The sequence below is a fragment of the Lipophrys pholis genome (assembly GCF_963383615.2).
Source record: "Lipophrys pholis genome assembly, chromosome: 8".
NCBI lineage: Eukaryota > Metazoa > Chordata > Actinopteri > Blenniiformes > Blenniidae > Lipophrys > Lipophrys pholis.
In genome coordinates, this window is record NC_137630.1 from 17,093,182 (window position 1) to 17,105,750 (window position 12,569).

At 41.8% G+C, this 12,569-nt stretch overlaps 1 protein-coding gene across 2 annotated transcripts in view; it reads right to left on the reverse strand.

The window, feature by feature from the left end:
- Window positions 1-1,856: 1,856 nt before the first annotated feature.
- tshz2 (teashirt zinc finger homeobox 2) overlaps window positions 1,857-12,569 on the reverse strand; it is a 46,892-nt gene continuing 36,179 nt past the window's right edge. For both annotated transcript variants that reach the window (XM_080468508.1, XM_080468507.1), the window contains one exon: window positions 1,857-5,386. In XM_080468508.1, coding sequence (XP_080324634.1) covers window positions 2,346-5,386 — 3,041 coding nt within the window. In that variant the 3' untranslated portion in view covers window positions 1,857-2,345. The remainder of the gene's footprint in view (window positions 5,387-12,569) is intronic.

Sequence of the window (12,569 nt, forward strand, 5' to 3'; positions counted from 1 at the left end):
GTGTGTGTGTGTGTGTGTGTGTGTGTGTGTGTGTGTGTGTGTGTGTGTGCGTGTGTGTGTTCATTGGGGGCTGAGGGGGTTGTCCTTCGTCTAATACAGGCTCTGCTCAAGACACTGCAAATTCCAATATAGCATATAAGACTAATTCTTTATTCATAAGTCTGAACATTACCTTGGATTTTTCTTTGAAAACTGCGCAATGAAATCCAGAAATCTAGAGCATATTACGAGACAATTTTTCCTCAAGTAAAGACCTGATTGATTGGCACAAAAATGTTATTTATTTAGTTCAACTTAACGTCCAACTTCTCTTGAAATGTATACAAACCTACATGATTTCAATGGCATCTAAAAAAGACAATACAGTGGAAAATATACATTTTTTTCTAGTAATTCTATTTTCCTTTATTACACAAAGTTAAATATTTAGTCTTATTTGATTTGTTTCACAAATGTCCAACATTAAAGTCTAAATATTACAATATTGCATGCTGTCAAAACTGCATTTAAGTTTTTTTTAATCGTTTAGTTATACAGTGTTTCAAAATATTATATTCTATAAGATCAGGTGTTTTTCAATTTTTTCATCATGTATTGGTAAATTAAATTGATTAAAAATGCTTCTGACTTTACATTTGATATCTTACTTTGATAGAAATACTGCAATATTTTGGGATGCACCTGTATTTGCAGTATTATTGGTTAATTCATTATTTTAATAATTCATTTCAACAGTGACATTTCCATAAAAACTGAAATATTCCTAGCACCGTGGCGTCATATGTATTGTTATTTTCAAGTTTTTGTCAAAAATAAAGTATTTCAACAAATTGGAATATTTTTTAAGATCAGAACTGTAACATTTTTCTTTTCAACCATAGACCATTTTGTCATAAATAAAACTTAAAAAAGACTTTTTAAGTGTTTGACTCAGTGACAAGACAATTGACTTTTCAATTATAGAAGCACCCGAAACTGTCTCTCGACATGTATGACAGCATCTATATATGAAAGTGGCAACTGAGTATTTTTCTTCATTTTTGGGGGTTATATTTTTATGCTATTGTTAAAAAGAAAAACTAACCCAAAGAAAATCATTGTGTTTTATTTTCAAGGGTGAAAATATGTCATGTCAACTACACTGAGATCAGATATCAGTTGTAATTACTGAATAAATAAATAAATGCATTTCAAGGTTTACACTGTCGAATGCGTGCATTTTGATGTTGAAAACATCGTTTACAGAAAAACAGTAAGTTCAAATTCATTAAATATGGAGCTATAATTCTCAAATAAATCACAATTCTGCAATCTGGTAGTGACGACTTAATGCTTTCGGCATCAGAGTCATAAAAGTTGCCCGCCTCCGAGTGCACTCGACAACCAGCTTTAGTTTATGTTACACGGGAATTTCGAAGAGTTTTGAAACGTGCTGCAGGAAGTGGGCTCATCCCCAAATCATTGCGTCATATGATCGTACGTGTAATGAGGACAATACGACACCAGGGGGGAAAAAAAAGAAGAAAAAAAAAAGTAAGCCATTATCAAATGTTAACTCTTTATTTGAATAAGTAAAAAAAGGTGCATGTATCACAGGAATCATCTGTCTTGCTGTTGTCCTTGTTGCATGTAACGCACTGTTCTTTTTTTCTTCTTCTTCTTCGTCTAAAATATATTTACACGTGAAATCTCCTCGTTTCCAAACTGTCTAATTATTTTTGAACCATGTACAGAATCCAAGTCTAAACTGGTGATTAAACATTTATTAAAGTGCTTTTTCCCCCCCCTCTTCTATCATTGCGACACAAAACATTATTTATTTTTTTCGTTTTTTTTTTTTTTTTTTTTTTTACATTGCAATACACTGTACAGGTGGTCTGCATGTGTGTTGTGGTGTGTTGGGCTACCTGTTCCACACAGCTGCACACACGTGTGCAGGTGCACTGGATCACAGAGGTTGTAAAGTACAGTCCGTTCATTATTTTGCCTTTTGAAATACAATTGAAACTTGACATATCATACAAATAAATAGTAGTCATAGCCAGGGCTATCGCATGCAAACATCAGCAATAATGTTGTTTTCAAGCAGTAATACATTTCATTACTGGTGATGCATTTGAGCAGGGTGCAAAAGTATCTCTTAGTGTTTCCTTACACAATTTCTAACCAGTGTGTCTTCGCTGTACTCCATGATTTTTTTTATTTTTTATTTTTTTTTAAACGTCATAATGATGCACACTACACAATGCTAATTGAGAAATGGTTGTAATATTTGACCCGTGTATCAAAAAGGAAAAAAAAAAAAAAAGGGGGGGGGGTGACAATAATAATAATAAAAAAAAAACCTACTCCTTGTCCATTTCCACGTATTGTGAATGGTTGTCGGGGGATTTGCTGTGTGTTTTACTCAAATGGAGTTTGACTGCGTGATTACTTGCAAATGTCCGACAGCAGAGCTTACATTTGAACTTGGAGTCAATGTCCTCCTCCACGACTAGAGGCTCTGTGGCTCTGACGCTGAGGGCCTTCGACAGTTCTGGCTCCTCCACCTTCGTCTGGTGCTCTACCGGCATTTTACACATGTCTTTGATTTGGAACCCGAGATGGGTCTCCAGATGGGAAATGAACGATGCCGGCGACCTAAACTGGGAAGCGCAGTCATTGCAGTAAAAGACTGGGTGGCCCGTGTCCATGTTCTTCAGAAATTTGGTCCCTCCCGTTTTCCGCAGTTGGTATTTCACATTTGCTAACCAGTGGCTGATGGTGGTCATCGACAAGCCGGTGAACTTGGAGATGTGCATCCGTTCCTGAGGGCCGAGGTCGGAGAGCAAGTACTTTCCCTCCGAGGTCTGGAAGAGGCTGGAAGCAAACTGAGCCTGCAGGATGAGGAGGTGGCGAGGATTCCAGTTTGACTGTCTGCCTTTGCGCTTGTGGACGGAGTAAACCTCGGCGGACACGTCCTCAAAGCGTCGGACGTCCGATTCCAGTTTCATTGTCGGAATTCTTGACGGGATGGAGGGTTTTGGTGTGGTGGCTTTTGGAAGAACTTTAACCATGTCGGCAATGTCAGAAAGAGCGTATTTCTGTGGCATCGGCGTGGAGGGCTGCACGAGCAAGGCGCTGGACTTGCTGTGCTTGGACTTCGTCAGGTCTATCGGCTGGTCCTCGTTAACAAAGAGAAAAGTGTTATTTGGCCTATTTCTAACAGGACTCCCGAGCATTACAGCGGGTTTGTCGTTGCTCCGGTTGATGTCGGCAAAAATAGACTGCTTGTGAGCAGATAGTTTATCTGCTCTTGAGTTGTTGGGCTTATTTGCTTTGCCCAGATGATTGTTCAGAACTGACTGCAGCGCACTAAGAGGGTTTATGCCAAGTATATCCGGAGTGTCACTGAGAGGCTCTGAAGTAGCGCTGCGTCCATTGCTGGCAGTGGGGCTCGGTGTCTTGCCTCTGTCAGAGAAATCTGGGCTCAACTTCTCTTTGATGGCTTCACTCCCTTCATTCAAACAGTCTGCATCAAGCTTTGAAGACGAAGAGGAATCGTCCTGACAATCGCTGTCATCATTCTCCACCAGATCAAACTTAATATTCTGACTTTCTTTACCATCGCTAATGCCAACCTTTTCTTTTTTGATGTCCACATTTTGATGCTGTCCCTGGGGAGCCTCGGCTCCCACAGCACTGTGGTATAACTTCCCCTTTGGGGCTATCGGTCTCAGCTTGTGGTTAAATGTTTGCTTTAGCTGAGCAGGGGGAGATGCTGCGAGAGGGGCACTTTTGATGATGCCAGAAAGCTGATAGGCAGCATGAATGCTCGGGTAGGCACTCCAGCTCGGTGTCCCTGTTTGAGCTTTATTGATGGCAGAGGCCACAGTGTTGGCTAAAGATTTCAGAATGTCCCCTCCTCCACCTGAGTCCTGTTCCAGATCCTCCTCGCGGAGATAAGGGTACTTAAAAGCCCCATTGCCTGCCTTTTGATCCTCACTCTCTTGCTTGTCATCATTAGTTTCAGTTTCTTCCATTTTGTCTGATGTGCCTTCCCCCTGGCCATCCTTCTCACCGCACCCAGGGGAAGGATTTTTTGGAGACACTTTGTCCGCCTCAGTGTCACTGGCGGCAGGGTCGGCTAAACCCTGGATCTTCTCTATGGCCAGGGGGTCGAGTGTGAGCTGCTTACCCTTTTTAGAGGCTGAGTTAGTGACTTTTATGAAGTGACCAGTGACCATCATATGTGTTGTGAGCTGCTGCAGGGTGTCGTGGGAGCTCCCACACTCCATGCACTTGAGGATCTGAGACTTGCACGTCTCAAACTGCCAGGTGTAGCTGGCTCCGTTCTGATAGCCGTAGCGATTATTGTTGGCATTGGAAATGGTGGCGGCCCGCTGAGCCTCCGTGTAGCCGGCCACACCCGTGGTGGAATCAGGCGAGCAGGGTCTTGTCGTTTCGAAGGCCCGTTTCTTTGATGGTGGCAATAATTTCGGGGTGATCACTGGAATTGGCTCTTTCAAAGGCACTTTTTGGTAATGCTTAGTCTTAATCATGTGGACACTCAAATCCTGGAGTGAATCGAACGAATGACCACAGAACATACATTTCAAAACTTTTTGTGCGTCCTCTTTCCCCTCCATGTCTTGCAGATTTCGTTTTCTCGATTTGGAGGACGAGGCAGAGGAGTTGCTCTGTTTGCCGTGGTTGTTGTCTTGGTAGTGTCCGCTCTTGTTCATGTGGACCGTCAGCTCCACAAGCGTGTCGTAAGCAGCACTGCAGTCCTTACAGCGAAACCGGCTGGCCCCCGTGAACACGGAGCCGCAGGGCTTGGTGGTTTGCCGGTACAGGTGGACGGAGCTGAAGAGGTTGGGTTTGGATGCAGGCTTTGGGGTGAGTGTCTGCTGCAAGGTCTTGGAGAGCGCGTCCTGGTGCCAGTCGAACTCACTCTTGGTGCTTCCGTTGGTGCTGTCGCAGTTGGCTTTGCTGGTGTTTTTGCCCACTTTCAAGTCCATTCCTATCCCCGTCCAGTAGGAGTCGGAGAGAAAGTTTGCATAGGCCGCCCGCATTTTCTCCAAGCTGCCGCCCGTCTCCTCTTTGTGTTTGGAGGTACGACTTTCTTCATCCCGCTGGCTCTCAGGTGGCGACGAGGTTTTGAAGTCTGAGAGTCTGTCACTGCTGTCGCTAAGCCGTGACTCTAACTCTGCCTCTTGATTGGAAAAGACACTGATGGGAGAGTTCTGGTTGCTATATGTGTTCGTGCTCTTGTTGTCTAGCTCTCTTTCCTCGGACACTTTGGGGCTGGTCTTCTCCGAGCACTCCTCCTCAGTTTGAGTGTCGTTCTCTCCGTCTTCTTCGGGGATCGGGTCCTGAAGAGGATTATCTTCGTCCGGCATGTATACTACAAAAGACAGAGAAAAGGAGAAAAATCAATCAAACACAATCTCTGACAACAGTTTAGTTACTTTATTGTATGAATTACAATATTCTAATTCAGGCAATCATTACAGCATCAAGTAAAAGCCACTTGAGTCAACACAGCAGCGGCTGCTTTGTGCCTCGGGAGGCTGGAGGGTAAAGGTGGACATAATGTTCCTACTAACAGACTGCTGCTGGTGTAACGGCACCATTTGATTCACGACAGGCCATTGACTTAGTGCTGTGTCCAAGGTTTTCCTGGCCTCAAGTTGAGATGTTTACAACAATCATTGGCCACTGAGTGACAAAAGGAAATTGATTCTTCTGGGGCCTGTTAAGTGTTATTGCAAATGACCTATTCCATAGTGATTATGGATGCCTCAAAACTCCAATGAAAATGTAAGCCCTCTGTTCTGAACAGCATCTCGGCCTCCCTCAAGCTACACGTGAGAAATGGCTTAACATAAACTCAGATATTCTAATGTCCCGCATTGATCCAGAAATACATTAAAAGGTTCGACTGAAGCAGTTTGTTCAGTCAGACAACGTTTATCTGCCATTACAAAGCTTCACTATTCCCGAATTCAGCGACAGGGAGTTGTTTTGTTGACAAAGAAATGCAAAAATATCTCGCAAATGTGGATGTTGGTCTCCGTGTGGATCTCACTTGTGGAGTGACAGAGTGGAATATGAGTGTTAAAACTAGACAATTATACAAAATTTCAAAAGATTACTGGCAATCTGTCACGTCATTATATTTTCCTTGACAGTCTCATAAACAGCAATTACTTCTTTCATTATTCACCTGTTCGTTCGCTCAACTCATAGAGCACAAACATTATTGCTTCAATTAACAGATAATTAAACAACAGTATTTCTAATTGACACATTTCCCATCATCCAATTAGTGGAAACTCTGACTCAGCACGGAGGACATTTCCATGTGGCAGCTGGCTCTGCTCGGTGTAATAAAAATAAAGATCCAGAAGATAAAGAGAAAAAAATTAAATAAAAAAACTTTCCGACAATAACAATTGCAGATTATTTTAAATCGAACCCGCCCGGTAACCCATGTCAACAATATCACAGCCTGCGTTTGCATATCTTTTGAAGAGATCCTGCAATAAATGCAGTTTGTCAGAGTTGTCACACATCTGAGATATTTTCCGCTTCATAGTCATGCCGGAAAAATGTGCATTTTGGGAGAGACGTGGCAGATGTGCTCCGAGTTAAATATGAATAGGACATAACAGCCCTGTCCAGGCACTTATGCATTTCATGTGGTTAATATTTCTCTTCTGAATAGAGGGCACTCCATGAGGGGATGGCTGAAGCCGAGCACTCAGGAGTCCCACACTGGGCAGCCCATAGAACGTCTTCATCTTTTTCGCCTCCTGAAAATAAGACTTTTTTTTTATATATATATATATATATTTTTTTTTTTATCAATATTTCACAAGTGCCTCAAGAGAAACCCTGGAGATGAACTGCTTGCCAGCTAATGGATGAAGATGGAGATGGGATTCGGACTTTCAAAACAAACATGCAGAATGGGGCCTGGTGAACAAGAGTCGATACACACACACACACACACACACACACACACACACACACACACACACACACACACACACACACACACACACACACACACACACACACACGCACACACACACCGGAGAACCCCAATGCGCTGTGACCTTGATCCACCGCAAGAGAGATGTTTTGATTGGCCAGCCGAGATCAGTGATGGCCTCCAAAACACCCTTGATGCTAAGGGAGAGAGTTGTCAAGAGCACAGAGGTATGTTTTATTTATAGTCTTATATATAGTATTCACAGTGAAGGAGAACACCATGACAAGCTCCCAGTTGATGTCCTTTCTCCTCAAAGTCGTCACTAAAAACTGAGAGGCTGGTACGAATGCACGCCAAAGTGGGGAGGTGAGCATTTTTCCAGTCCAGTGGTGGTTGAGCATAAATTTCTCATTCCTGGGACACACCATCATTTCAGGAAAAGGCTGGGTCCTGCATATTTTATGCGCCTTAAAAATCGCCAATAAATAGCATTCAGTCCAAGAAAGGATCGGCCCATTTTCCAGTAAAACTACTATACTCACATGCTGTTATATCAATTTTAATGTGAATGTCTTTCCTTATCTTAGTATTTGAGGGTGGAATTGACAGAGATTAACAGCTGCCCTTCCCGCTGTTCTATGGCTTTCTATCAGATGCCCTAAGTAGCAGACATCCAGAGGCACCAATTAACCTTCTAGAAAGGATCACTCCAAGATACCCGCATGTCTCACTCCGCTTCCCGCACCATTTGTAACTGTGCTTTGCCAGTTCCTGATCCACCACAGTGCTGCGGCCATGCCAAGGTGCATTACTCTTCAAAACAAGACGGGGGTTGAATGGGGAGAAAACACAACAGTGCACCTCCAAAAAAGATCCATTATGTCAAGAATCCAGAATAAACGATGGCATATCCTTTCTTTACAAACGTTCTTCGTCTTGAAAAAACAAAATCTAACTACGAATGCTTGTTCAGTCCTTAATATGAAAAAATCCCAAAAGTTTTGCCACAAGCATGTTGCCTCTCAGCACGAGCGAGGCAACTCCCAGCCTAACTAGCCCTACAAAACAAGAGGTTGGCATGCCTTGCCTGAGATTTAGCATGTCATAAAGTGCTGTAAAGCCTCCAATCTGTGTCACTACAAATTTATATCTTCAGACAGAGATATGCAAAGGTCAAAAAACCTGAGGTGTCCATCATAAATCAAGCGGTTGAAGTGTTTATAACCTTTATCCGTTAGAACAGACTCTTGGCATAGCGAGGCCTGGATTTACAGAAGCAGCAGCCTGCTCCCGAGCCAAAAGCACTTTTTTTTCTCCCTCTCCCCCCCTAACATCAAGAGAAACCAGCTAACTGCATAGAAAAATAGTAGATTATATTTACTGCTACCTTCATGGCACCATGCTGTCCAAATGGATTGGTGCTAAAGGCTTACGTGACAATATATTTATGAGTCAACTTTAAGCTTTAATATCTTCATGGAGCACAATCCCTCCCCTCCCACTGACTAAGTGAGTCTATTCAGAACCTGTCAATCAATTTTACAGACGCTTGTGACGGCAGCAGAAGGGCATTCTGTTACTTATATTAACATGCCAGTAGAAACTTTTGTAATAGTGAGAACATCAACATTTATCCCCTGGAAGGTCAACATTTCCTTCATTAATCTGACAAGCCGCAGAGAGTTAGCAGCCTGAAGAGCTTAGCTAATGGACAGCTGAAATACCCGTCGCAGGACTTTGTGAGTATCCGAGGTAACACTATCTTGAGAGAAGATTGGGTAATTCATAGGTGCCAGTGACAGGTCTGCACGTCCGTGCCACTTTCCCCAGTGCTCTCTGGTTGTCTCAAGCTACAGTTTTTGCTGCTCGCAAATCAATATCTCTTTTTACTTCTCATTGATTGCCTAGCGGTGGGACCAACCTAAGCAGGACTGTTATGACATTTCTAGATTTCCCCCTGTCCTTGGAACAATCAATTACACGCGCATGGCAATCAAAACCTCTTTGCAAAATGAACCTGCTCCATGACATTTTCATCTCCCGGATTTATGCCATGTGAAGAAAGAAAAAAAAAAAAAAAAAAGAGAGTGAGAGAGAGACAGAGAGCAAGAGAGAAAGAAAGAGGAAGGAAGGAAGGAAAAAAAAAAAAAAGGCCTGCCAGATAGGCAGAACACACGCTAACAACGCAGGTCAGGATCACTGAACAATCTTTCAGCTGTCTGGGTAAATGTAGTGCTGTGTATCTGTTTCTCCTTTCTGGGTCCACTCACATGTAAGCAATGTACCCAGTTAATTGTGCCTGTGCATTTAGAAACACTTAGTCACCACGCTCATCTGTTGTTATAAATAGGTGTGAAACGTCAGTCAAAAAGTACTCGCTGTACAAAAACATAATTCCAAACAAAGTTGTGAAGTTGAGAACAGGATGGTGTGTTTGTAAAAGAAAGTCACCACGACGCGATGTCTTCAGTGAGCTATCATTAGAATGAGACACACACACACACACACAAACACACACGCGCCACAAGCTTTAAAATTTGACAGTGATATCTGACTAACTCGCTGAGAAGCGCACGTCAAGATCAAACGGATACATTGTCAGACATCCTGATGATAGTCTTGATGACACATCTGAAGTTAATTCTGAACCGAATCACATGAGAAATGGTGGAGACCTAATTCTGAGCCCCGGAGCCATCTGTAAAGATCTGTAAACACCTCTCTCTTCATTGTTCCCTGTCAGGAAACAGTCTCCCCGAGCCCAAGGACACTGCAGAGCAAAGAGAGAACAATCGCACTTAGACTGCTCGCTTTGACAAAATTTGTCTGGAGGTTAATTGATATCACAGATTGAAATAGTTTCTGACTTGCTTTTAAATAGGAATCTGTCGTTAGATCCCATCTGACCCATTATTTCCTTTCAGCACTTTTGTTTTAAACGAGTCCAACGATGCGCTTGAAAACTGTGCGGGCAGACTGCAACAGAGTCCGCGTCACGTTGTATTCGGCTGCAAAATGGCTAACACCAGCACTGCGGTTCACATTCTGCAGCAAATAAAACGTACAAAATATAGATTAGATAATGCGCAAGTGCTTTCAAAAGCAGCCGTGAACCTTCACAAAGTGGTTTTGTTGGATCCATGTGAGGCTTCAGCTACAAAACCATGAGACGGAAACACTCGTTAATTTTTGTATGCATGAAGGAGATGTTACTTAAAGCGCATTACGTACTTCACTAAACACAAGTTATTCATGCAGATAAATGCCTTGCTTTCATACACCCTCAACTTTAATATTTAATAGTCTAATATAATCAAATAAAAACTCACAGTTCCCCAAAAAGAAAAAAAAAAAAAGAAAAAGGAAAAAAAAAAGAAAAAAGAAAAAGACACGGACAACTTGTGGACAGATTGTGAACACAACAAATGGCACAATGTGCTCAGATGGACCCAGAGCCAGATTAATATGATAGGATCGCAAATATGACACCATATCCTGCCATCTGGCTGTTCATTTGGGCAAAAATGATCACAATAATTATGGCAATTAATCAAAAATGTTTTCACAACCAACATTCTGTTAACTAAAAACACAGAGAACTTTGCAATGCACAGTCAACACAGTAATAAACACACACACACACACACACACACACACACACACACACACACACACACACACACACACACACACACACACACACACACACACACACACACACACACACACACACACACACACACACACACACACACACACACACACACGCGAACCCAGCTTTAGAGCATGTTTACTTTCAGGGTATTTTCATAGATGAGTGTGGAGATTTTTTTCCCCGTAGTCTTTGTCCTCGCATGTTGCACAGATGCTAATCACTATTCACCGAGCCGCATCAGATTGCCAGTTCTAACTCCAGGATGCCCCGTTTCTCCCCCCGTGATGTCACTGAGCGACGCCGCTGCTTTTGATGCCTACTAGAAGCTTCTGCTCCGAGACGCATCACTCGGCCCGCCGCCTAATTGGAAGTGAGCGGTGGGAGAGCATTGCAATCTGCACTCCAGCACCTAAGTCATCACTTTGAACGCGCCACAGCCGCCACATCACATGCATTTGCCTTGCCTGGGTGTTGCATCTCACCAAAGGGTCCCCAAACAGCACCAGGAGACACAATTATACATGCGCCATTCCTGTCTAGGCTTTTTGGTTTTGTTTACGAGACTCGCAGCACAATAGCAGAGTGTGTATGTTTTCTAGGCATATAGAACACAATTAAATACCAGAGTAAACACAGTATTTATTACTACCCTGCAGCACACAGGTAGGATTTAGATTTGCAGGTAGTTTTACTTTATTTACCAGGTTTTGTCAGCTAACCAAGTGCTTCCATGCAACTTTGAATGACTGCTGGGAGTTTATAAAGGTCTAAACTATATGAAGCAGTTAAGATTAGATCAAATGTAGCATTGACATATTTACATCATCATGCAGCCATAATAATCACAGACGGAAAACTTGTACTCAAATACAATTTCTGTAATACTGATTAAATTGTCCTCTATTGCAAGAATTTTTATGAAGTAGTTCTAATTTTTAAATTACTGGAGTATTAGTTACTTTTAAACTAAAATTTATGTATTTAGTAGGTATTCAATTGAATCTAAAGCACATCCTACACAAACAATAAAACATCGTTTTTAAAAATAAAACATCAAGTGCAACTAAAAATCAAGAACAATTTGTAAAGATAAATTGCACTTAATAAGAAAGATAAATCTGAATTAAGAAAAGAAAAAAGAAAAGAAAATTACCAGCGTCTAGATTTCACTTTTTGCCTTTACCTGTAATCGTCTACTGATCTTATTATTAAGTGCTCACAATGTTGCACTGAAGAGCACTTTTCAGAATTTCTAGATTAAAGTTGTTGCTGAAGGGCGATCCTTTGCTCATCTTTACACCTGCACCTCTGAAACATTTTCATACTGACTTGTTGACAGTTCCCCTTAATATTAAAATCCAGCTGTTCTTGATCGGTGCCGAATATCTTCCACAGATGTCTTAAGCACTGTGGCTAACAGCGTTCCGACTTTTATGGAATAAGGGGAAACAAAACAATCTCCAAGCCTGTAGTCACTCAGCAGTGACGTGTGTCAGCTCCGCAGATTAGGTGATGTAACATCCTTTAAAAATACTCGTAAAAAGTACAAGTATTACTTAATTACAGTAATAAAATAGATTTTTATAGTTATTGCAAAGTCACAGTACGTACAGTGAATTTGGAGTACTGTTCGTATCCGTGCCAAACAAAAGGCACATAATTACTGCAATATACACCTAATAAATAGGTGAATACATTTTATTATCGTACATGAACCACTGTCAGAAAAAAAACAGTGCTTACAGCACAATAATATAATACTATAACTGCTGTACGAAGCACTTTAGGAACATTTTCTTCTGGAAGTCAAACTCAGTCCAAACTTGAAATTTTTCCCAAAAGAGATCTTCCATCGCTGCTAAAGTGTGAGTTAAAACACGAGAAAATCTTTAGCATTGAGTTCTCAGAAACAGATTTTTCTAAATCCACACCTAT